This window comes from Lutjanus erythropterus, chromosome 21 (genome assembly GCF_056507025.1).
Source record: "Lutjanus erythropterus isolate fLutEry1 chromosome 21, fLutEry1.hap2, whole genome shotgun sequence".
Lineage (NCBI taxonomy): Eukaryota > Metazoa > Chordata > Actinopteri > Lutjaniformes > Lutjanidae > Lutjanus > Lutjanus erythropterus.
The window spans coordinates 14,514,406-14,541,736 of NC_139337.1; the positions used below are offsets into that span (position 1 = coordinate 14,514,406).

General features: G+C 39.4%; 2 protein-coding genes across 7 annotated transcripts in view; both read left to right on the plus strand.

The window, feature by feature from the left end:
• relch (RAB11 binding and LisH domain, coiled-coil and HEAT repeat containing) overlaps positions 1 to 3,493 on the plus strand; it is a 45,871-nt gene extending 42,378 nt beyond the window's left edge. For all 6 annotated transcript variants that reach the window (XM_084710359.1, XM_084710360.1, XM_084710362.1 and 3 more), the window contains one exon: positions 2,123 to 3,493. In XM_084710359.1, the coding sequence (XP_084566485.1) occupies positions 2,123 to 2,243 (121 nt within the window). In that variant the 3' untranslated portion in view covers positions 2,244 to 3,493. The remainder of the gene's footprint in view (positions 1 to 2,122) is intronic.
• Positions 3,494 to 8,970: 5,477 nt separating this feature from the next.
• Positions 8,971 to 25,832, plus strand: tnfrsf11a (tumor necrosis factor receptor superfamily, member 11a, NFKB activator). Its single transcript, XM_084747755.1, has 10 exons — positions 8,971 to 9,297; positions 16,242 to 16,320; positions 16,712 to 16,837; positions 17,831 to 17,977; positions 18,059 to 18,149; positions 18,528 to 18,604; positions 19,137 to 19,244; positions 19,700 to 19,749; positions 19,972 to 20,860; positions 25,446 to 25,832. The coding sequence occupies exons 1-10, from the start codon at positions 9,223 to 9,225 to the stop codon at positions 25,727 to 25,729; spliced, it is 1,926 nt and encodes a 641-aa protein (XP_084603881.1). The 5' UTR covers positions 8,971 to 9,222; the 3' UTR covers positions 25,730 to 25,832.
• The last annotated feature ends 1,499 nt before the right edge of the window (positions 25,833 to 27,331 follow it).

Consider the following 27,331-nt stretch of genomic DNA (forward strand, 5'->3'; position numbering starts at 1 on the left):
GAAGCTCAGAGAGCTGGTACAGCAGCCATGTTGTGGGTGTCTTTTAAAAAATGTTTCTCCCATCTTGTTAACATGTGTTTGGGGCTCATTAAAAAGAGAAGTGTGTTTATATGGATGTAAGAAGTGTGTATATGTCTCCTTTTCTCTGTACACATATGCGCAGTTCTGGGTGTGTTCCCCCCAAAACCCTCAGTTAAACTCTGAGGTTAAATTCTCTGTGTTTGTGCCGAGAGATTTTTATCCCTCTCTCATTTAGGTCTGTCGAGTCCTTCTTCGAATTCTTTCACTGTAATTGATCACTTGGAGCTTTATTTTCACAGCATGTATCTTTTAAATAGTTTTGACCTTGTAGAATGTAGGCTTTCTTTTTTGCCCCCGTTTGATTCATTATTTACTTCCTGGTGGTATGAAATAATCTGGAAACCCTGATCTTCTGTGGCTGTCACAGCTCAGTGAGGAGTCTGTCAGAGCGACATTTTGAAGTGGCATCACATAACATCGGTATAATTATATGTAGCTATGCATCACTGAGTCTGATGTTAAAGTTTCCATACTCCAGTGTACTACATTTCGCTTATGCTTATGTCTGTTTCTTCAGAAATGTAAACAAAATGATTTGGTTTCCTGCCAAACTGGTATTTCTGTGGAAGCCCATTCCTGCCAATATGATGAAAAAAGAAAAAAGATCCTACAAGTCAATATAATTAAAAACTTTGAGTTAGTATCTCAAAATAATGAAATATTATCTCAAATTTAGAAGCTCTCTTAAAAATGACTTAGTATCTTTAACATAATGAGAATTTTTTAATCAAAATAATGATTTACTATCTCAAAATAATGAGAAATGTTCTTAGAATAATGACTTAGTATCTCACAATAATGAGGTCACTCACTAGAGTGCAGGTCTCCACCAGGCAACTTGAAAAGAATATTTGGATGTAACCCCATTGTATCACCAACATTTTGATTATTACAGTTCCATTTATTTGTAATTTAGCTACATGTAACTAGTTACTCTCAAAGAGAGTACTTAAAGAGAGTTCACAGTGACATTTGATCAGTCCATCCTTGAGTAAAAGTTTGAAGAAAGTCCCTTAAAGTGTTCTTGTGGTTTCGCACTCACAAGACTGGGATGACCCAAAAACCTACTGCCTATGGCCATGGCTGTCACTGGCATGGAGGCATAAAAGAAGGTTCTTCAGTGTTTATGAATCATTATGAATCACAGACATCCTTCAGCGTACATTCATGAATGTGCACAACAAATTGTAGGTTGATGGCTCCACTAGTATACGAGATTAGTTGCGGACAAGCTCTGTTTGGTTATGCACACATGGACACATGCAAGTGACCGCATGATCCCCTCCAGGCAGAGATGGCCTAATAATGACTTAGTATCTCAAAATAAGGAGAAACTTTTGCAAAATAATTTAGCATATCAAAATAATGAGTATCTCAAAATTATCTCAGAATTATTACTTAATTATTTTTTAAACTTTATTTAAATAATAAAGTAATAATAATAATTAAATAATTATTTAAATTACTATTTCTAATTAAATTTCTCATTATAATGAATTACAGGATTTTTTTTTTATCACATTGTCAGAAATGGGCTTCCACAGATTTTCCATACATGTATGTACTAAAAGTAAAGTGACAGATAGAATTGTGAACTGAAGCAGCTTGCAGGAAAGTTGATGCCTTTATGGCACAAGATATGAGGCATCAGTCAACAGTCAGTCTGAGCTCCCTGATATCCGCTGACTGGAGTTTGATGTCGGTGTTGAGATATGATGTTTGTCCTGTTGAGCAATGCAGCGGCTTGGCAGAGTTTTGCAATTACTACCACAGTCTCTTTCTGAATCCAAGCTAACTCAAAAGAGGAACTCATGAATCCGTTAGACTGTAAAAGTCAGGAGAGGCTATATTGGCAAACAGCATTTCCTCTCTAGGAAAGGGTGACAACAGATAGTGGAGGATTGTGGAGGGTCTTTCTATACTATTGTGCTTTTATTTGTGCCTGTCTTGCAGAAAAAATATGTTAATAAATCAGAGCTAAATCTTGTTGCTTCATCGTGATCAAATCCAACCTTTATTCCCTGTTTTTTTTTTCCTGTAGCTCCATGTCCATTGCCTCCAGCTTGGTGGGTGAGGATGCCAAGACCAAGTTCCTGAGCAAGATGGGTCAGCTAACCACCTCTGGCGCCATGCTGGCCAACGTCTTCCAGAGAAAGAAGTGATCGCAACGCTGACTTATCAACCACTGCAACTAACTGACGGGTCCCCTTGCTATCTTTGGGAGCATTTAATTTTACTGGAAACAGCATTGGTTCCGCTTAAAGTAGAAGAAAACCAAGTGTAATGTTGATAATGTCGAGAAATGAAGGTTTGCTGAAAGTTGGGTTTCAAATCTCCAGTGCAGCAGGACTCCATGCACTTTAAAGGTGAATGGCAATGTTTTTTTTGCAGTGAAAGCTGAGGTTTTCCCCCTCTGCTCGTTTTTCTTCTCCTTAATCATGACGAAAAGCGCTATCAACAACAACTAGGGATTTGCTTTTATGAATCAGTGTTGTTAACATTCTCATTTCAGAAAGAGGAAGAAGAAACTGAACAGTATTGAGATTCACCCAAAGTGATTTTCGAGGGACTTGTTTCTTGGATGTTTCTGGACTCGAGAGTATCACAGAATTTGATTTCATTTCAGTGCAGTACTTGTTGTATCAGAAGAGTTTCACATGTCTCTAGGAAACAAAACTCTGAGCACGGTCTGCTGGATTTTATTTCGAATTTTAAGCGCCATTTTGGAGGAAAGAGTTGTGCGACTGACAGATGCGTTAACTTGCATTTGTTCGTGAATTATTGTCCTGAAAGACAAGCAAAATGGCTCTGAGTCTGTTAAGAATGCCTTGTACAGTGTATCTGTACGGCCCAGATGTTATCGCCTACTTGAAGCTATGAAAAAGAATTGTCTTGCCTTTATTTCGTCAAAGTCTTTCTCTGGTTTTTGTTTTGATAGCTTCTATTTTATAACTTATTTATGTCTTAATGAAGAAAAAAAACACCTTATTCCGACTTCCAAAGAAATTTGCACTTCACTTTATTATTTTGTTCTTTATTATATATATATATATATATATTTGTTTTAATTCAGAGTCTTATACATAATGAACATTATCACTACTGTTAATGGATTACTTTTTTGTTTATCCGTTTTTGCAATTTGTAGTTGAAGAGAACACTGGTCATAATTATTGCCTCTCTGTCCGTTGCATCTTGTCTCTGTGTTGCAGTGTCTGATAATTGTACTTTTTTTTTCTAAAGTGGGTATTTGGTTCTATTTTTGTTGTTCTTTTTCAATATGCTCGAAGAGAAAACAGTAAATAACTGTATCATACACTGAACCGAAGAGGATGGTACTCATTATGTATATTTGAAATTGGTGTCATGGTGTAATAATAAAAGATGGAGATCAGTTGTGTACTTAAATGTACTTCTGGAGGCCTTTGTTGAATGTCTCCTTGCTCGTAGCCTTCTTTTTCGTGTCTGTGATGAAGGGAAAGATTACAGCTCTTGGCTCAAAGTGTCGACAGGTGTTGAAGGCTGTAAAACAAAGTAATTTCACAGACAAATACACGCTGCCGCCGTCCCTGCCCCCTTGCATCCAATCCTTTGATGTCGTCTGTTGGCTGCCTACTAGTACAGCAAACCAAAGTCCATCTTAAGGGGCATTCCTAACAGCTTACCCCCAAATAAATACATACAGTAAAGTAAAAGCTCAGATCTGCCGTCAAGATTACGCTGTCTCTCATTCCGTGCTATCTTTCCTTTAACAGGTCAAGAATTTGGCAGGGCAATTACAACACAAACCCAATTTGAAACCCAACATTACAACCCCAATTCTCAGCAAGTTGGGTTGTTGTTTAAAACATAAATGAAAAGAGAATGCAATGATTTGAAAATGCTTTTCGAGTTTCAAGATAACTAATGTTCAAACTGATAAACTTGATTGTTTTTGTAAATATACACTCATTCTGAAGTTTATGTCTGCAGCACACTTCAAAAAAGTTAGGACAGGCAACAAGAGGCAGTACCCAATTAAAAACTGCATTAAAACCACACATAATTGTTCAAAGGATACAACATGGGCACAGAAACACTTAGGGAAACAATCGGTGAACACAGTTTGTCGCTGCATCCACAAATGCAAGGTAAGACTACCATGCAAACAACACATGCGTTCTTCTCTGAGGCCTGAGTTCATCTGTGATGGACTGACATAAAGCGGAAAAGTGTGCTGTGGACTGACAACTTCACCTTTCAGATTGCTTTCAGAAATCATGGATGTTGTGACCTCCAGGCTAAAGAGAAGAAGGACCATCCAGCTTGTTACCAGCGCTAACTGCAAAAGCCAGCATCTAATGTAATGGCATGGGGTTGTGTCACAAATTTGAAGGTACGTACAGGATTTGGAGCAACATATACTGCCAACCATTTTTCAGAATGGTCCCTGTTTATTTCCGCAAGACAAAGCCAAGAAACATTCTGCATGTTACGACAGAATAATTGTATATTAACAGTTAGGTAACTAGATTGGCCTGCCTGCAGTTCAGACTTGTCTCCCATGTGTGGCACATTATGAAATGTGCTTCAGCCCCAGAATTTTTGGAACATGTTGCAGGCATCAAATTCAGAATTGGTGTATATTTACAAAATAATAACATTAATTATATCTTGTCTTTGTACTGTATTCAACTGAACAAAGATGAAAAAGTTTTTGCAAATCATGTCATTCCATTTTTATTTACATTCTACTCAACAGCCCAACTTTTGCAGAACTGGGTTTGTATCCTAGTGACAAGAAAAGTGGCACAAAAGGTGATTGCAATTTCAATCTTGCCACTAACAGACAAGTTTTGCACCGTTCTGATTGACCTGTGGTGTAATTCAATACATTTATCTGTGTTGGCAGTACAAATGGGTCTGGCCCGTAGAGCTGCACTCATTTAGTGGTTGAACATTATATGAGTGAACACCCCTTGATTTGCATATTCAGGCTAATATTTAACCCTCGTCTCTGATAAGTCACCAGGTGGACAAATAATGAGTACAAGACAGAGGTGGAACTAGGGGCCATGGCACAATTGTGTGTGTGTGGGTGTGCCTGTGTATCTATCTGTGTCTGTAGATATGTGTGCACGGACAGTTTCTTGATATTTGATTTGCATTCATAATAAATAGTGTTTGTTCTTCAACTTTTTATGTATCACCATGCAAATATGTGTGCCTGCACGCACATCTGGATGGGAACCTGTATTTTTGGTGTGTGTGTGTGTTTTCATGAAATTTTTTCTGGCATTTGTGTTTGTGTAGAAATGGCGTCAGCAAGCAGCTCCAGCTCACATTGGTGACTTTGGTGACTCACCAATCACATCTGTTTCCAAAGCAAGCAGAAGCAATGCAGATCCAACCCTAAAACCACCGGAACATGGTGGCTGAGCCTTAATGTTGTTATTCCGCTCTGTTCTGTGCATATGTGACTGCCATGTGCATGTTTTTCAGTACTTTTTGGTGCATTCATTGAAGGCCAAACCCTTGAAGATTCCTCCAAAATCACAGCACCAAAACAGGCTGTGGCTGCTTTCTTTCAAATGGAAACCATTCAGCAGCTTATGGCGTGGATGTGTGCATTTTTGTGCAGATGAGTTGTCTGGAATTGGACTGCTTCATGAACTCTGACTTGTTTTAAGCGATGCTAAGCAACAAAAACCACATACTTAGAGAACTACACAGTCTGCTCTGACCCAGGTCAATTGAAGTGTGACGCCTGTAAACCAGCATGGTGTCTGCCTGCAGTGCATCTACATTTTTATACATCAAAACATGCTAGATTGTTAACTTCTGTGTTTGAAGTGGAGCCTAACAGCGACTTCTCTGTGTTTCCAGTTCAGTTTTGTTGTTACGGGCTGACCTCGGTGTGAATATTTGGGGTGCGCTCAGAGTCAAGCTGAGGTTTTTGATTGCTAAAAGAGTCCAATCTGGCTCTTAATTGCTACTGTGCAAGCTGCAGAGACCCGACCACAAAACAGCTTCTCTCAGCATGTTTTTACGGGAAAAGGGGGAGAGGGAGGACAGAGCCCATTACCTCCTCTGGCTCAGCTTAAAAGGCTCATTATACTTCCTCTTTCTACCCCCACTAAAGACCTTATGAGTTAAAAAGTTCCTCTATCTATCTACACACCTCATTTGAACATCAGTCACTGTTGATTTTTAGTCATAATTTATGGATATGCAGGATAGTTTGCATTTAAAAAAATGTTTAGAGGTCTAGTGCGTAAGATTTTCTAGGGTTTATTCACAGAATATGGCAGAAATTGATTATAAAATATAAGATTTTTTTTTTCAGAAGTATAATCACCCAAGTCTTGTGTTTTTTTCGTTACCACTGAATGAGCTCTTCATATATACAGAAGGTGCTGGTCCTCTTCCATGGCCACCATGTTGTACTGCCATTTTTCTGCAGTAGGACAGAACAGACATCTCCAACACTGTCTCTAGATACAGCCTTTTGCATCTTTCGTGAGTTTCACACCACTCTCCACAGCACTCAGCTACCCCCCTATCAGGGGAAAAAAAAAACACTCACTCGTTTGTATTTCTTTAAACCAATCACAATCATTTTGGGTGGTGCTGAACCCAGGATGCATCAACGGCATGCCTGCAAATTAGCATTGGGATGGTGGACTTGTTTTGGTGGAACATTTGCATGTGGTTAGGCAAACCCTGGCATTAAAATAGCAAAATCCATTCAAAAGAAAAGATAACTGTTCTAGTGACCAGGTGCTAACTAACAAACTTTGATGTTGTTTCCTGCAGCAATGGGATCTTTGATCATTTAGATATGCTGGATGGACCCACAGTCAACATCCAGTGAGTCAGACTAGGTTCTCCTGTGTGCTTGGAAGGGGAGAATGAGGTGCCATGTTTGCAATCTGCAAGCTCACTGGTAGATGCCACTAAATCCTCCACACTGGTCCTTTAAAATCAGTATCTGAAACAATCAGTGCTGCACATTACTGCAATTTTGTGTCTTCTCTATTCTCTCTGTCCACTTTCATAACTCTCTCTGTCACCAAGGAATAAAGATTCATTTCTTTGCATATCTTTTTTCCTTGTTCCTTTCTCATGCCGATCCCCTGTTTTATCCATGCAGGGCCCACACACGCAATTTAATATTTGCATAACTGTCACCTTGAAAAAAAACACATTCTCCACTCTCTCTCAAACCTTCCCTCTCATGACTTGCCAAGGTGGGCTGGATCTAGTCAGCTATGCAAATTCAGATGGAAATGCACCCAGTGTGTTTTTTTTTCCTCTCTATCTGCCCTGGGAGCGGGGAATGGCAATTTCCTGGAGCCACTCACTATATACTTTTCAAACAAATTACTTTTGTAGACTGTAGAAATGTTCACGGCTGTTCCTGGACCCACGCTCCAGGAACTATGCTCAGACCGCCCACTCACCTCGACACGATGAATGGCAAAATGCAGGAAGCGAGATCTATGAAAGTGACCACATGCTGTCCCTCCAGTATGTGGGGTCATATCTAAATCCGTCTCTGGCATGAGGTCGTGACTCAACTTGTTTGTCTAATCACGTTAAAAGCGCCACTTGACAAACTGTCAAAATAAATTGTTCATGCTGTTGGACAAGCATTAAAGTTGTTTATCACAGAAACATGTTGTGACAGTGCACTTGTGATTCCAGTGTATAGAGTTTCATGTTAACATGATAATGTTACATCGCTGAATGGCACATTTACTTGAAGGCTGGGCTGCATCAACAAGGATAAGTTGTTGAACCCACTTAATTCATGGTTTAACTTTAAATTGTGTTGTACCAAACTTTTAAGCGAGGCTGAAATATTCAATATAAGCGTCTCTTAAAACCTCAGCTTAGTTTTTACTCTAGCTAAATTGAAGTATGTTGCACCAAAACTTTAAACTGTCAATTTCACTCTGTGCCAGACAGCCTCTTACTGTTTCCTCACTATGCTGTTGTCTTTTTTTTTTTTTTTAATCTTCTGTTATTAGGTTATTTATGATGATTTGTCAGAGAAGCTCTAATTTCTGCTCCTTTGAGAAAAACTTGCTGGCCAGATTAGATTAGAACTAGAACACAATATAACATTTTTAGGTAGCTCGGAAACAATGTAATGTTATGTTAACATTCTAGCTAACTACCAAACACTGTAATGTTCCGTTAACTTTTTAGTTTTCTAGCAAACAACGTAAGGCCATGTTATAATGCAGAGGTTTAAAAATGGTGTCCTTTTTGAGATGAATTCAAGGATTTTCTGATGTACCTCTTCCTTCTTTTACTTCAGCTAATCCATTAAAACAGTTGGTCTGTTGGAGACATTTTTTCCTCAAAGAAATTAGAGCTTCATCTCATCCGAGCCATTGTGAGTAATCTAACAAGGTTGACCAACTTTTTAGCCAGCTAGTAAACAATGCAACATTTTGTTTAACTTTTAGCTATCTTACAACCAATGTCATGCTTTGTCAGTCTTTTGGGTAGTTTACAAATATTTTTTTGTAATCCTGTGTAACCCTAAACAGGCATCTTCATATTTATTAAACTCTATTTAATTTCTGTTAACATTTAGTAAAACTGTAATGGCAGTAAGATTACTTTTTGATTGTCCAACCTTCAAATCTGGATTTACTCAAATTAAACCTAGTTTTGCTTATTTCTGATTAGAGGTAATCTTACACTAAACTGAAATTAACCTTGGATAGTGCAACCGAATCTAACTGTCACATACACACTCATTCTTTTTACAAAGAGAGAGAATAAGTGCAGAGAGCCAAGGGGGAAGAGCCGGGGGATGAACTTCTCTCTCAACTCATGACAACGTGGAGTAGTTCCCTCCCTCCCTCAGTCAGTTACTCAGTCAGTTTTTACAAGCTGTTGCATGCAGCTTCCTCCACAACGCGTGGGTGAAAAGCAGAAGGAAGATGAGAGGAGAGGAGAAGAGCTGGGAACTGCAGCTGCCTAAACGGGAATGAAGGCGCAAGAATGCGCTGTGAGACGGTGTGGAGGTGCCGCCACATTTACGCACACGAGAAGAAGTGATTTAGAATCGGATCTTGGTGTCAAGAGTTTTGGCTGAAAGAGAGACGAGTTTGGCTCAGAAGTTGTCTTCATTAACCAGCAGAGATGAGACTGAATTTGTCCACAAGCTGGATGGTCCGAGGCTGGATAACATGCGCCCTCGTCAGCTTTTACGCTCAGGTAAAACACACGTCTCGTGTTAAAATGAAGTTTTAATTTCCCTGATATTTCATAGTTTGAAAAGTTGCTTTGCTTTTCGTGTGTTGTGTCTCATATGCACCACTTTTAAGAGGCTGTCAAGTTTTCATAACACTTAGAATCATGCTGGTTTATTTTTCTGGAGTAGATGGACAAGAAGATATGTAACAAAAAGCTAGAATATGTGTCATCACGTTAGATGATTTGGGCTCACAGAGGAAAAGATGGGAGGGGGGGCGGGGGGGAGGTGAATTTTGAATTTTTACACTGACTGGAAACAGTTGTGTTTGGGTCGAGTCCACCTCCCCTGTCCTGACCGCAAAAACGCCGCTGGCAGCTGGATGCTCCTCTCCCCTCTCACCAAGCATTCTCTCCCGGTCCAGAGGGGACCAGCGCGGGCCAAATGGCTCATCAGGAACCTCATTACCGCCAACACAGCAGAGGTTTCCAGACTGAGGAGCATAAAACTAAAAATGTGATTGTTATGTTTCACTGTGACTAAATGCATTTTTGTGATAAATGAATGTCTTCAGTGTATCTGGATTTTTTTTCTAAGGCATTGGTGAAATTAGTATAAAAACAACATAATGTCTCAGCTGGTCCTTTGCCACAGTTTAATTGAAGGACAAAAAGTGAATGGCCCCATGACATGCTGTCCATGTTGTTGTTTAGTCCAAGCAGCTAACTCTGACCAGGTGGAGTAGTTTATAAGCTGTGGTTGTGGTGGTGGGACTGCTGGGCACCAGTGATCTATCACTGCCTGTTTGCCTGTGTTACTGTAAACCAGCATCGTTATGACTTTGACTGGAACAGACGCTCTTTCTTTCTTCCCTGTTTTTCTTCTCGGCGTCTCCAAAAATGTGTTGCAAGAGATAATGCTCAGGGAGGGCACTGTATGATGTTCACGCTGAAATCCAGAGAGGTAATGGCACAGAAGAAAGATGTGACATTTGTTAGAGAGCAAATACAGATTCAATTCCTGGAAAATAAGTTGCTGTGCGGAAGAAGGGAAGAAATATTCTTCATTTACGTTTTAAGGTGACGCTGCAAACCTTTGGCTTTGGTTTTGCTCTCACCGTGGTCTTGCCATTACTGACTCACAGTATCCCGAAAGAATTCCCCTTCATTTTCTTGGTTTTCAACCACTCCATCCAATCCATTCCAAGTTCATTTCAAACTGTCTGTGTAACATTGAGCAATACAAGATTACTTCAAGATGTGGAGAGTATAAAAGTCAATATATCATGAATAAGCTGAGTTTTGGTGGATTGATTTACTTGTCTGCCCACACGGCTCCTGTACTTTTTATTGGTCAGCTTCTGTAGCCATCAATGCATCTGACAATCCTTCAGCAATCTGTCACTGCCTCTTTTATTCCATCCATCCATCCGTCCACCCACTGTTACATCAGTGATCAGTGTTGTGTCTACCTCGGCTTGAGCAGTAAGCGTACATTGCTTCAGGCCTGCAGATCCAAACTTGATTTAACTCGGCAGACAACAGACAATTCATAGATAAAGCATGTAGCCTTGCAATAACAATGGAGCTTTGTGTTGGGAAGGAATTTTAAATCCTTTAAGACATTTACTATGTCTATAACACCTTAATTGAGTTCTGACTAGTTCAATTAAAAACAATTAGCACCGATTATAGTTGTCCAGTTGTCCCAGCCCTTCTTTTCCTTCTTTTTGCAGTATCTGTTCTTCCCTGGTCATTGGATTGAGTTTCTATAGTTTGAACTTTTTGTGCACAGATTGTTGGCTGTCTTTTGTATTAAGTGGGCCTGTGTATCAAACTTCAGTATTTTTTTAATGGCACCGATTGAATTGCTTCAATACTATCAAAAAATGCCTTGTCATTCAACACCAAAATTCAATACCTAAGGATTAAATCTCATCGGTGTTAGCATGCTTGTACCAAGATCTAATAATGCTGATGAGTGGCTTTCTAATATTACATTGTAGAGGTGTTCAGGAAAAATACTACATTATGCCCAAATATGGGGATCATTGTATTGTTTTTTACCACCAGGTCTTCTTCTAAAAATATAATATTTTTTGTTAAGAAGGATTTGGTTTTGGAAAAAGTAGCGTTCAGGAACCAGTATGAAAACCTAGGTATCCGTACTGGTATCAAAAATTTGTGAATGATACCCAGCCGTAGTCTTAAAAGGACAGACTTCCTCTGGCCTATAGTCCTATTTATGCATCTATACTATTTTGGTGTGAGTTCCCAAGTTTTGAAGATATTGTAGAGATTTTTCCCTTCTTTATAATATAATGGAACTAGATGGACCATACATTGTGGTACTCAAAGTGCCAAAAAACACATTTGAAAAACTCAACAGCAAGATGTCTTTCCAGAAATCATGACACAGTTACTCAAGGTAATCCACAGACCTTTAATAGTTAAATGTGGGAACTACTCTTTTTCCAGGCTACTTAAGAATCTCCTGGAACGACTTTCTTTTCTACTAGAAAGAAAGTAGTTCCAATATGAAACTGCTCACAACAAGGATATCTCAAAAACTCCACAACTCACACCAAAAAGATCTAGATAGATAAAAAGCACTACAGGCCAGGGGATAAATATGTATATTTGATTTTGGGATGGGCCGTCCCTTTAAGCCACTCTTCCTGCTGTAATTCTAAAAGGTGTCTGTTCATGTGCACAGAAGGATTTTTCCCAAGAAAAACGTACAGTGTCTGTCATTGGATGCCCAGTTTTTGTCACATGCTTGGTGAGAAAGTCACTTAAAAAATTTGAAAAGTCAATGGAAAGTGTCAAACTAATGCATACTATGTTTTATTATTATTGAGTAATAAAAAAAAGTTTTTCAGATACTCATATGGTTAAAGTTTTAAAAGTAGTCATCAGGAATGTGAGATTTCACAACTTGTAAACACCCTGATTTGTGCAGGTGGCACTTCAAAGGATTTGGTTTTATGGCTTTTAAGGAATTAATCGCAGGTGCAAACACTGTACAAAGATTCAGTTGTTATGCATTATGTTTTTATAGCACCTTATCACAGACCGCTGAAACCTCTGGAGGCCTAAAAGTCACATAGTGCTTCTCTTGGCTCGGGGCCTACGGCTGCTGTGGCCGTTATGCAAATTCTCCAGCTTTCTGACAGCAAATGGAATGCAGTCTGCGTCACACTTGTGTTTGAAAGGATCACATAAGTTGTGAAGGATTTTTAAAGGATAAACACAAGGTGACAAGGTGATAAAGCAGTTACTGAATATCATGGGAGCAACAGCATACTTAATGCCCCCTTTGTCTTTTTTCTCCATTTAATCAGCCAACTCCATCCATCAATCTGACAGTTCCACCCTTTTCCTTTCCTATGCTTTTCTTTTTACATTTCACTTCAAACATAAGTGTATAATTTGAATACATACAGCAGATAAAGTTAGTTTTGAGGTTGGATGTTCTATCTAACCCGTTATGATAACCTGTAATCATATGGGGTGGATCAGCTCTTTTCCTCTTACATATATATTTAGTGAGTCAAAACGTACTGCCTCGCATAACTGAGACCAAATGTTTAGATGTGGCGGTAACAAAAATACAATTCCCAGCATTCTTTTGGCTTCCTGTGCACTCTGGCCCAGTTGTCCGGATTGACCACCACTGGCTCGACAGCTGCTTCTCTCCACATCTATCTCGAACTATCGGCGCACAAAGACGTGAACTTCTTAGCATGGGAACCTTTCCTGCTCCTGTCACTTCTGTCTCCTGCAGCACATGGTCCTCATTAGTGCTGCGGTGCGAGCTATGAGAGCTGTGCATCATTATCCCTCATGGTTAGATTATAAAACAAAGACTGGCTGATGTGTGAGAGGCTGAGGGGAGGTAATTAAATGCTTGGCAGTGTTCATGTTGCGCTGTTGTAGCCTGAGGCCGGACAGACCGACAGACAGACAGACAGACAGAGTTTAACAGGGAAGTGCAAGAAAAAAAACAACACTTTTAGAAATAAGGGTTCCTCCTGAAGGGCTGAGATTCTAACCAGAACCATTTGCTTCTGAAGAGGGTTTGTCAAGAGTTCTTTGTAAGACTAAGCGTTCCATTAAGATCATCCAAAGAACCCTTTTTGGAAGAAAGAGTCCCTCAAGGATTGTTGAAATCCTTGGCAGACTGTTTCATCAAGGGTTCTTCGTACCATAATACAAACGGGCTCTCGGCAGGACATCCTGGTTGGGTTCTAGATAAAACAGTTCTCGGTAGAACCCTAGGGTGAGTTGTTTCCGACCTTAGTAGATGGAAAGGTTCTGGAGAGAGCCCTCAGATAGGCCCTTTCCACCAACATGGAATTTAATATTTGAACCATTCCATCAAAAATAATTGGTCCTGAACCTTGAAAGTTTTTTACCAGTTGGAACCAGAAAATGTGAGATTTTCCTCAGGAATCAAAGTTTGAGTGTGGTTTTGGGGGAAACCTTTCACTAATGGTTCTTAGGTGTAACCCATTCAGTTGGGTTCTAGGTAGAACTCTTTGAAAGGGTTCCAAGTGACAGCTTTATAAAAGGTTCTGCCTGGAACCAAAGAGGGTTCTCCCCTGGGGACAAGCTGACCCTTTATGGTTCTAGTTAGCACCTTTATTTTGAAGAGCAAAAGGAGTGAATGCCAGAGTTAAATCCCATAATTTTTCAGTTAAACTGATATTATTGTGCATATTTTTAATCTTATGCCAAGAAAAACAAGAATTCTGTGGTTTCTCCAGAATTGTATTGTTGTTAGAATCGGCATAAACTACAGGAAACTAAAACATTTCAAATTTCTGTTTTGAGTTACAGTCACACAAATGCACTAAGGGAAAGAAAAGACGGCCATTGTTGACAAGTATGATGACAGACAAATGTACTTCTTATGAATTTCGCCTGTGGGAAGAGCAGGAGGATGAATTTGTCACATTTTATGTAACTGGATTGTTGCAGCACCAGCATTTCTTTACTGTACAAATCACAGTATGAATGATTGAATCCGTGTATGATTACGTGGGGAAAGTAAGCTTTCAGAAGGGCTGAGTGAGAAAAAGCAGAGGATGGTCAGAGGTCAGAGTTCAGTCAGACCTATAGGTTGTATTTTTCTACATTTAAATTTAGACACTGTGGCTTTGGCGTAGTTTCTGTCATAACAGCCAGATTCTCTAATTCAGCAATGTGGCGAGGACTTTGCCAGCCCTTAATTTAGGGTGGCTGGAGGGTGTGTACAGTATGTGTGTGTGTGTGTGTGTGTGTGTGTGTGGGCCTGCATGGTTTTGACTACCTTTGTGGCCTTTTTCACTAGAGGTCCCATGTATTGTTTAAAACACATTCTGATGTTTCACTGTTCAACAGCTCTGGTAAACCATGCTAATGCTATAGCTGAATAAAAGAAGTGGACATCGCCACTTTGAGTTTGCCCACTGGTTTGTGGACTACCATTTTGAAGTCACGAGTTTGGAAAATGCGTATTACTATCTTGTTGTTTTGGAGCCAGAAGTGACAATATTTGAATGAGAGGGTGGAGCTGGGGAGGTTGTCAGTAGGGCTGTGAGAGTATGAATTTGTTCTTACTGCAGTGACAAAGTAGTATATTCCTGTGGGATGTCAGTGTACAGCGACAGCTCAAATAATAACATTTTATTGCAGTGTCTTTTTTGGAGACATGGTAAAATAAATCCAAAAAGATAAATCCAAACATTGTATGTCTTCTGTGGTTAGTCATCTTTTTGTGTGTGTTGAAAAGAGTTGTTGTTGTTGTTGTTGGAATGTGTTCACTGGCAATCCCAAGATGCATTGGGTTGAGTCTGTCGACCAATCACAGGTTGTATTCCTGACTTGTGTGTGACAACACTGATCCATAGATGTATGAACAGATTGATCCTTCAAAATAAAATCTGCGGTAATGACGGCAATGATCTCACCCTTTTGGCTAGCGAAAAACAGACTTGTAGCCTATTTATACTTGTTCATTAACTGAAAACAAACTGTAAAAGGGTCAAGTTTCGAAGACGTAAACAAGGACAACACCCAAAAAGTTGTCCTGATTGACAGTTTGCCATCGTAGCAATTTGTCAATCACAAGTTACCCACGCCCTACACATTCTGTACTGTACTGTATCATCTATTTTACTGTAAGTGAGACCATAATTTACATATAAATATCATGCTATATTTAAGAAGACTTGAAACTAGTGATTAAGACCTTAAAGGCATCAGGAAAATATTTAATTAGGGAATAAATGAGTTGAGCATTAGGGTAATTTCTTATAGACCTCCATACAGTCAGACTTCTATTTGCAACCAGTGGTTAAAGGATGCATGCAGGTTAAAGGCACTTCCAGTACATCTGGAGGCTGTGTCTGCTTCTTTTGCACAGTCTGTGGTTAGAACAGAAAACTTCTAGGGATAAACTTAACAGCAGCCACTAGTGGGGATCATGAATATATCTGCAGCTAAGTATCTGTTAGTTCCAAGCCAGCTGGAGTTAATTGTATCTAGTTCCACTGGGTTCTCCTTACGTAACTGGGTACTATTGGTATTGGGGTTTAGTTTGCTGGTTTGGAGGGTGCACAGTGCTGTGGTCAGGTGCTTCTGAGAGTGTGGAAAGAATTCCTGGGCATGTCTTGGAAATGTTTTAACCATCCTCTTCCTCTCATTACTCACCGCCATCTCAAAATATCACGTGTGGATTTGAAAGATGAGCTGAAGAACGGCTGCCATAGAAAAGCGTGGCGTTCCCTGAGGAAAATTGTAAAGCACTAATGGAAAATGGATGTTTTTAATCAAGAAGGTCATTATATAATTTGGTAATATTTAGAGAGACTAATAGTTATCATGTAAATTGTTTATATCTATTTTCAAAATATGTGTTGTAAAGGGGTATAGTTTATACAGAAGTAAACAGAAGACTAATTTTGTTTCTTGATATTTTTTAGAATGCGGTCTCCAAATCTCTATCCTGTGATGATATGCATTACTCAACAGGGGCCAAATGCTGCAAGAAGTGTCCACCAGGTAATAATACACACACACACACAAAACACCAGAGAGTAGTGTGAACGTATTGAATGTTTGGTTTAGTCAATGGAGGCAGCATTAAATAAAAATAGATTTCCATTCTGAAAGATCCTAAATCAAAAGAGGAAGGATGTTTAAAAACGGAACATGTTGACTTGAAATGGCTCCGAAATTCACATGTGTTTTCACAACCACACATATACACACACAATTAACTGTGACATTTGATCTACTAAAAATACCCACGTCTTAAAAAGAGAAAAAGAGCTCTAATTTTGTCAGTTTCCTCCGTCTTTTCTTTTCTTCCATTAGGTTTTTAGTGGTTACTGTGATTATGCATGGCTTGTTAAATCCATCTGTCTTTCACCCTTGCTTTTTTTCCCATTAGGCTTCCGTGTGTTTCATGACTGCACTGATTCCGCTGAGACTAAATGTGTTAAATGTAGTCGTGGTGAATACCAGCCCGGCTGGACTGAAAAGGATCGCTGTCTTCCTCAGAAGTTTTGTGACCCAGGTCAGTACCTGCAGCTTGAACAAGGTCTTCTGAAAAACCATTAAAAGGTTTTGATAGGTATGCCTTAACAATGTGGGCCATTATTTTGATCATTTACATTAAGAACAAAACCAAAGACATTTCCATAAAAAAAATTTCAGTACAGCAATACAATAAACTGCAGATAAGATAAGGTGAAATAAACCCTTATTAATCCCTGGAGAGAAATTCAGGTGCACTGCATCAAAGATTACCATAAGATTATAGAGAGAGTTCACCCCCAAATCAAAAATATAAATTTTCCTCTTATCTGTAGTGCTGTTGATCATCTAGTTAGTTTTGGTGTGAGTTGCCAAGTCTTTGAGATATCGGCAGGAGAGATGTCTGTTCCAGCACAGACCTGCTCACAACGAGGTCTGTGGCTTATCTTGAGTAACCGGGTCATGATTCTCAGAAAGAGACCTTGCTGTTGAGTTTCTTAAATGAGAGAACCGCAAGAACCACAAGCCGAGTGCCATCTAGTTCCATTACGTTCTAGAGAAGGCTGACATTTCTACAGCCAGTATCTCCAAAACTCTGCAACTCACACTAAAATAATCTATGGATAAACAGGACCACAGGTAAGAAGAAAAGAAGTATTTTTGATTTGGGGTGGATTTTCCCTGTAAGGCAACACTACTGGTACAGTCTCAGTAAAACTTAAGATTACGGACTTGGCAAAATATTTATTGTAGAACTTTTGTATTGATTTTGGGGCACTCTTATTATTTAAAAATGCTTTGGTCATGACAGAAAATGTTCCCGTTTATAAGTCTGAAAACTGAATCGATCTCAAAATAAAGTGTTCTCCAGGAAAGTGTCTCAGGATGAGAATGTGAAAATAAAATTGCACCAATTTACATCATTATCAGAACAACCTCAAATTCTTTGTAACAAAGCCAGTTTCCAACTCCCGACCCCCTCAGTGATTTGGACCTACATCTGTACTGAAATGCTCCCCACTTTGACCTTCAGGTAAGGGTTTTATGGAGAGACCTGAAAACCCAGAGGCAGAGGAGCCGTGCCGCTGTCTCCCCAGCCTCCAGTGCGATCGCATCAACTGTGAGTACTGCGAGAGGATACCCACCTGCGGTGCTGGATATGGACTCGAGGTTGAACCTGGTAAGACATAAAACACATATCAAACATTTAAAGCTGAGTGTCACTTTGGAGATAATTTACAGTGTGTGCTGTTAATTGCAGAGTCTACAAGTGGAAGGAGGATCTGTGTTGAATGTAAGAAGGGCTTCTTCTCTGCTGACAACAGTGCCGAACAATGCAAACCATGGACTAGGTAAGTGTATATATGCACACATACACACTCCCACACACAGTTTGTTAGCCAGGAATCTTATGAAGGGAAATGGGTAGTTTGGTTAGCTGTCGTCCGCTTCACCCCCAGCCAGCTGTTATGAGTAATACTCACACCACTTCCTCTGGAACCCTGGACCAGACACCAGCTTCCACTGCTGGCCGGATCTATAACGATGATGATGACGATGGGGAGACAGAGGATTTTGTTTTTCTCTTCATCTGTCTGTCCTTCGTCATGGCAGATCCATCTGTAAAGGCTGGCTAATAAAGGTTGAGGGACAGAAAGAAAAAAAACATGTCCACGTGTCCAAATATTCCTCTTCACTCTGTGTTTCTGTGGTTTCCTTCTCTATTCTAGTTGCAAGGCCGAAGGCAGGAGTGAAACACAGCCAGGCAGCGCTCGGGCTGACGCAGTGTGCGGACCACCTGTCTCTGGTAAGACGTGGACACATCCTCTGCAGACTTTCTTAAAACTATTTTAAAGTGGCTACAAGGAACTTTGTGTTGATTTTGGAGGCCCATGTGGACCAAAGTGGTAGTGTTTCCACCACCATAACCACAAAATATAATGTCAAAAATAGAATTATCTAAAGAAAAATCTTCTTCCTCTTTTTAACTAGCTAACCTACTACTCAATGTAACTTTGCCTCGGAAAAAATAAATATATGGTCTTCTGGTCTGCTTTTAAGGAGCATCTGACAGCAGGCATTAAGAGTAATTACAGTCCATATGGAAATAGCCAGTCCTCTCACTGAAGGGCTTCTTTGGTTATGTAGGTCAAATAGGCAATACTAGAGACAACTGCTCAAAAGCAAAGATGCACTGCACAGCAAATGTGGCAGGACACGTCTGCCACTTGGAAGGAGAAATTAGAAAACTGTCTGATTGATTATATCTTTGGCAGATATTCATGACTGACTGCAGATGTAGAATAGAAAAGCAAGCTCTGAACTCCCTTTTCTTGCAGGTGCAGCACCCTCCTGGGTTATAGTTTCAGTGCTGTCAGTCATCACTGTTCTTTCTCTGCTCATCCTGCTCCTCTTCTGCTACAAGGACAAACTGAAATTACTCTCTGGTAGGTCTCACAGAAATGTTAATCTTCAACTTCTCTTCAGTTAGGTGTTTCATTTTCTTTGCATGAGTCCAAGGTGTCATACAATGCATACACCAGTGAAACCTATTAATTTTTAAAAGGGCTGTATTTTATGTCTGCATTTGCCTGTTGGCCATTAGCAATTAGGTGGGGAAGAAACTGTTCATGTTTTGGTGTTGGCATCAGCAGTCTGCCCATATGAATCAGAAAATATCAGCTATCAAATATGATATCAACAGAAATCAAATATCGTGCATCCCTGATTTTCATACACAAGTGTTGCACATTGCACAGAGCTAACTATTTTTGCACATTAAAGGAGACATATGTAATATTAACTGCAGAAAATGACCATGATATGTTTCAAATTTGACTTGCTTTTTAAACTGGACCTAAAAAAAATTCTGCTCCTCCATTTATGTTATTTCTTTTTCTAGTAAATCTGCGATCCTGTGTCCAGAACCTGAAGAGGACTAGGATACAGCAGGTAAAGTGGAATTTCAGTTAAAAAGCAATGGAAATACATAAGACACAAATACTTATTGGATTATTTATGAAATATATGACCAAATGAAACAATTCAAAAAAAAAAAACAAAAACGGCACTTAATTACTACATGTATGGTTTTAGAAATCATATATATCTTACTATTAATGCACAAAATAACAGTTATTTACATTCCCTCTGTCTTTGTTTCTGTCGTTCTAGGAGACCTTGACGCCTCTTTACCCCAGTGGGGCAGGGGGAGGAATAGGAGGCCCTGGAGGCCCCAAATGTACACCATGTGAGACGACCAAACTCATCTGCCAAGCACCCCACAACCCCGCTGATGAGACCCCATCCACCTACCCCACCTCTGTTCCTGATATCAAGGTGTCACTGCCGTCAGAGGAAGAAGGGACCAAGAGGAAGACAGCAATGGAGGATCAGAGCGAAGGGTCTGGAGAACCTGAAGAGGTGTCAGAAGAAGAGGAGGTCGTGAGTGTGTCTCCTCTTCTGACAGGTTCTTGTGTGTGTGTCATCCCTGTCCGTGAGCCACTGGAGGTAGGGGAGAACGAGGACTGTAGCCAGGCTGTCAGCCCCGGCACTCCAGGAACCTGCTCCTGTGGAGGGCTGGATGGAGATGAGACGGGGAAAGAGGAGAAAAGTGAGAGTGTAAGGGCAGAGAGTGGTGGAGAAACGGGTGTCTCTCTTGTCTCCCTTTCTCCTCCACTCCTCCACACCTCCTCTGTAATCCCTCCATCAAGTCCACTTCCCGAACTCTGCCTGCCGTTGTCTCAGGCTCAGGCGAGACCGGAGTTCAAACCTCACCTGACTGACAGGTCACTGGTTAAACAAGAGGAATTATACAGACTGGTGAGCACGGACTCCACTTCAACAGAGAATAGTACGACCTCGGCGATGACCTCGGTCAGGCCCTTGATGACTTCCTCAGATCTCTACCTGGACAAGCCAGCTGAGACCTCTAGCACGGAGCAAGGCCAAGGACTTTCCTGGGGGGATAACAGGGGAACCAAGCTCTCTTCTGTGGAGTCAGAACTGGACTGCACACCTGAGAGCCTCCACAGTCAGCTGGCTGAACCAACTCTTACCTCAGGTTGGTAAAAGTCAAAAGTATGAGATATTAAGTCAGAATTATGAGTTTTTAAAGCACACATTATAAGAAAATATTCTCTGCTATCCAATCATTTTGATTTACTTTCATAACTTGAGAAAGTCATAGCAAATAATGTAATGCTTCATTAACTTTTTTTGCTAGTTAGCAAACAGTGCAAAATTTCATTAAGTTTTTACCAAGTTACCTGGCCCCTCTTAACCTTACTTATACTTAGGCTACCAGATCCTGAAAGCACTCGGATTTATTTGAATTTATCTGTTAATTTTATTTTGAGTAAGCAAGCATCACCATATAGATTTAACTTAATTAATTTAAGAAAAATAATTTAACTTTGGTTTACATCACTAAACTTGGATTTACTAAAATGATATTAGTTTTTAATTGTGCAACAAAATTTAAAGCTAGATTTATTCATTTTGATTTTTTTATAACATTTATGATATATTTTGTTTTTTACTCAAATATCAAAAATCTGACTTTACTCATTTTGACTTCAGAAGTCAATCTCAAAATTCAGATTTTGTATCTCTTTTTTTCCACTTTATATAACAATTTTTTAATGGTAGCAGTGGTCTTCCATACATCTGAGTGTAGATTCCCAGAAAGTCAAGCTATTTTTGAGTCTCTTGGCAGAATACAAAGATGCTAAAGAGCTTGATATTTCCAGGATAATTTCGGTATGACCATTCAACAATGTCAGTGAAAACTGAACGCACAGCGGTTGTGCGTGATGGGGATAATGGCTCATTACAAAGACTGCAGGACCACAGTTGTGTTTGCCAGGTGGATTCTGTGTTCTTTGTTTGTGTAGGCACTCACCACTGTACTGCCACAGGATCAGCGCCATACGTGATTTGATGAGCTGCACAGCAGCATTGCCTTTCCGCAAGAATAGGTGGGACTAGCCACCAAGAATAACAGAATGAAATATATGTTGGTTTTAATGGAAAGTTTTACTGTCACATGGTTGAACTTGTATTGTTCTCGCTGAGACCTTTACGTGCTGCCAAAGAGAAAAATCTCCGGGAAACATTTTTTACTGTGCCTCAAACACTGAGTGGTTATGGTTAGTTATAAAAGCAGCATTATCAGAACAGCCTGAACGGGACAGTGGTTAGCTCAAACTGGGGTAATATTAGGTGAACACAGCTTGTAACAGAGGATTGGTTTCAGAATATGAATACGAAGTTTGTGTGATTGTTTCCAAGAAATATTTTTATTAAAGCCAGTACTGATAGTTGGACACCGAATTTTGGGGGGACCACACAGGGAGGAGGAATAAGATATGTCAGTGTTTGATGAACTAGTGAACCACCAGAACCACACTCTAACATAGTGTTGTGTATGTGTGTGTCAGCGTGAACTATGCCATCTACAAAGCTCCTGTTTACCCAGAGTTCCATAGGGTTGCGCAAAGTGACCACAGCTTTAATTGAAGCAAGATGTGCGCAGCTTGAGTAATACTTTTATAACCCTGCCCACCCAACAAAAACACACACACACGCACATACACACGAACTCATGAAGACTTTTTTTTTTTTACTCTCACTGATGACTGGGTACTTTAATGACACACTTACTGGCCTGACATGAACACCATTTCCCATCATGCAGTAATGACAATCGATTAAGTGGACTTCCCACTCATGCTATTTAAAGGTCAAGGGTCAGAGGTTTTTTCTGTCCATTTAAAATGTTTTTACATTATATTATATCCAGGGTCTGACAGATACTGGATTTTTGAGGCCAGTGTCACTACAAATATTAATTACCAATATGTTACATTGATCTGTATTGGTATTGGCATATACATTGTCCAATATGTGCATATATGAACACTTTTTTTTTTTTTGATTGAACATAATGCAGATTGTTTTTATTTGTTAGCTTTGTAGGACATACTCTGTGTATATTTTATAATTTTTCTTCATTTAGGTGTAACATACATATATTCAGGTCTTTTTGTGTTTTTAAAAAATGTATAGTTATTTATAAGTATTTAAAATAGTGGTGAAAGTTTACTGTTTCAGTGCCCTGATATCATTTTGGACAATAAATTTTATTGCTAACCTGTAAAATATCCAGCATCCATTACATATCCTTATAACAAGTGTTAACCGCTTTTGAATGATTGCAAAATAATGTGTCTTAATGTATATATTCTATATTCTATAAATCATATTCTGTGCACTCCCTTTTATTTGGGTATTTTACAGTCTAACAATAAATATTATTGTCTAAAATGATAAAAGGGCACTGACATTCACCTGTATTTTTAATAATTTTAAATAACTATAAAGAAAAAAACACAAATATAGCAAAATATAGGTTTATATTAAACTTGTGTTAAGATAAAGCATCATATGTACAAAAAACCCTGTGTAAGAAGCTAAATAAAAACAATCTTCTGTTAAAAAAGAGGGCTTCATATAGGCGCATAACAGACAATACATACACCAGTACCAATATAGACCAATGCAGTGCAATAGGCCAATATCAGGCCAATAATATTGGACGGCGAATATCTTGGTCAGGCTCTACTCACATCTTCACGTCTTATCTTTTGGCCACTCAGCAGCTCCACTGGAACAGTTTGTTCAAGGGCACCTCACCAGTAGTAATGAGCAAATATATTTTACCGGTCAAGGAATTAAAAACTGGTGGGTGTCTGGTTAAAATATGCAAGCAAGATTTTTTGGGGAAACTGTGCACAATTGTGGTTTCCTTTGAGATCGAATCGGAGAAGGCTTCTATAAGAGTTCAACTTTAGTCTTTGGTTTAAAAAAAAAACCCTGTCAGTAGACTGTATTGCTACAATTGTTGGGCATCCAGAAGAATCAGCTTGGTATTAAGAAAAGGATAAACAGAAGAACCCAAGCAGATTCCATCGCGCTTTGTTTTCAAAGCTGTGGTGAAATGACATACTTTCATGCTAGACCTCTCAGACTGGTATTCCGGGAAAGGCTCTCAGATGGGGAACACAGAGACACACTGAGTGTGTGATTGTGTTTGTCCGTCCTCCCAACTTTATAGGGCGAATGTGTGCTTTTCAGTGTATGTGAGTGAGTGTAGGAGTAAAAGTGTCTGCTAGAGCCTGTTTGCTTACATCCACTGTGATTATGTGCGTGTGCATATGTGTGAATAGATGAGGCATGAGCTGTGAGTCATGGCAGGTCGGCTGGTTCTGTCTGCTGGAAAAGTCAGACAGGAGGTTGGATAAAATAGGAACCAGAGGCTTAATGTGGTGAGAGATGGCTTACAAAACAAAAACACACTGTTTATTTCATAATCCACCTGGTTGGCTGGAATCCATGTGTGAACAATACATGGGTATCGGTAGATCTGTACAAGTTTGTACAAAAGAAGCTGAGGCAGGTATCAATTAAGTTGAGATAAATTATGGAAAATTCTCTTTTGGAGAAACATGCTGGAAGGAATAAAGGTTACAAAGAGTTGAAAAACACTTTTTTTTTTTCATTTATTCAGCCATCTGTAAAACCCTAAACCTCCGACAAATGGCTTGTTTTTGGAGATCTTGAGTTTCTCACGCTAAAAAGTGCAGGACGCCCTCAAACAAATAAGGCAGAAAGGATATGATATGGTGGTCTATGTAGCTGTGGCCTTTCTGTGGTTGTCCTGCATGGTCATTACACCCACTGTCCATTTGTCATCTGAGGTTAGCCAAGATATAGTCCCTCTTCACTTACATCATGAATAGAGGAAGCTCTACTGTGTATAGGGGGGGATTTTTTTAAGGCAGTGTCTTGCACATACCATATATTTTTACACATTTCCCAATAAGGTGTCATTGCACGCTATACCATCGAGGTTGGGAAATGTTGATTTGTTTGTCATGTAACCAAGGTTTTTTTGTCACACTACCCTGCTTATGGCTGAAAGTGTAGCTAAATTACACTTTTGTTTTTTCAAAAAAGCAAAAAAAAATATGTGTAAATAAATACTTATACTAGGATGGGTATAAAGCAGAGACTGAATCTCACTTTTCACTATACTCTATATAAATCATTATAATCACATGGCACCTATTTTCCTCTGACATCAACCTCAGGGCAGGAAGCTCAAATGCTGTTGTCAAAACAGTTGTAAGGCATGTAATCATATGAAATCTGACAAATCATTATCATGTCACTGATCAGTAACTGATAAGTCAATAGATAGTGAAAATCCACCATTAGATAGGGCCGTATTTCAAGGTAAAAAAAAACATATTTGATAGCCCATTATCTACCCCTAGAAAACAGCTAATGTTAGCATTCGACCACTTTGATAATGTTACAGGATACAATAGAAAAGGTGTAAATGATTTCTTCTGTTGATATTTCAAAATTACTTTATCCCTATCCTATTGTATTGTATAACAATATCAAATGGTAATGTTAGCTAGGTGGTGGCCAATGCTAACATTAGCTATTGTCTAATGGTGGCTAATATCAAGTTATTGAATATGTTATACTTAGCATGAACATAAAGTTGACCTTTCTTAGCCTTTTACCACTCTTGCATCTGTTGTCTCCTTCTCACAATCTCTTCTTCTTCTGTTCAGGTCAGGTGTCTGGGAACCACAACACCACCTTCATCTCTAGCGGTCAGGTGATGAACTTCAGTGGCGATGTCATTGTTGTCTATGTCAGCCAGACGTCTCTTGGCAGTGATGGAACAGGACAGGACGACGCCTTCGGGAGCCCCGTCCAAGAAGAGGCCAACGAGACAGCCCCGTTTTTCCAGAGCTGCCTGAGGTCTCAAGGGGACTCCATCTCCCACAGCACCTTGCAAGACGAGACAATGCCAGTCCAGGAAATGATGGAGGGACAGCTGTTGGGAAAGTGAAAAGTGACCAGTGGCTGTTTATTTGCTACTACAGTGATCATCTCCATAACCATCAGTTAGACGTCACAAAAATGACCTCTGACCATGTCTATTGGTTACTTCAACTCTCTTTTAATTTCAACTTTTAATTCCTTGTTCACCCTTCCTAAGTCCTGCCCCTTTTTTGCGCTGTGCCCAAACAGTTGAGCAAGCTTGGTACGCTAGTCAGGTCTCTCCCGTTCCTGCATGCTAGCAAAACGGTAGCAAACTACAGGTAGTGTTAGCAAAATGCTAGCTAACTAGGTAGCCGACGATTAATATTAGCTACCTAGTTAGCTTGTGTTTTACTAAAATTAGCTAAGTTAAGATGTGAATATATGTGGCTTTTACAGGTTGTCGTCTTGTAACCATCTGCAAAATCTGGTTTTCTTTTCAAGATAGGCAAGCCTAGCATATATATAGCATATCTAAATTAGTCACCTTTTTGAGTTGTGAATAATCAAGTTTGTGTTTTCAGCTTCTTCGTGGCTCTCATTTCATGCTGCTCATCATGAAATATTATTTTATTTTACTCTCTGTAACCATCTAGCTACCCCCACATGTGACACCCCCCCCCCCCCCCCCCCAACCACCAAGAGGGGTACAGCTAAGTACAGGAAAGAGTAAAAGAGAAAGCTAACTGAGCTACCAAACTTCCTCAACTGTCATTGGAGTACGGAGTGAAAAGGCAACTTAGGAAGTCAATTAGATAACAAATAACAGGATAAAAAACATCACGTCTACCATACCAGCTTTTTGTACAAGAGCAAGGAAAGGAAGGCTTTTATTTACAATGAGAGAATTAAATCTTTACCATTTCACACATTACTCACTGAATCTTGTCTCAGGCATCTCTAAAGTGCCTTTTTTCATTTTCCAGTAGAGAGCTGCAGGCTTTTTCAAATGGAAACTCCCTCCATTCCAGACAAAGATGGGGAAATTTTGTTGGGAACTGGATGTGGAACTAGAGTTCAGACTGGAAGAACGTCATGTTTTTATTGTTGAATGGAAAAGCTGCGTTTTTTGATATGAAAGAGTTACTACATTTTTTTTATTTCCCACCTCCCATCATTGAAGAGCCCAGGTTGAAGTCAGCACACTCCTAGTTTTCAGCTTTTCTAAATTTGACATTTGGATGATTTCAAGAGTTTCCTTATTTAACATGTGGAAATAATTGTCTGCTCTCAAAGTCATGCCACGAAAGTAAACATTTTTATGGTCGAAAATTCAATCGATTTGCTACATTAAAATCTGGCAGGGAATTGGATCAAAGTTGGTAAAACAAATACGAGAGATGAATTTAAAGCATTTCACTGAGTGAACTTTCCTTTTTTTCTGTTTGCAGGCTTTAACAAAAGCTATTTTACAGTAAGAAGACACATTCAGTTTTGATACAGTGCTTTTTATCCTGTATGTAGACTTTTTTATTCTCCTTTTATTGCACCACAAGTGCAGTTTGTGTCTAAGAAAAAATGCTATGCATTTGATAAGCTATTTTATTACTGGTTTGATTTGTTTCATTATGTTTTAATGTACAAGCCTTTAATGAAGAAAAGTAAAATGTCAGCCTGTTTATATTTAGTT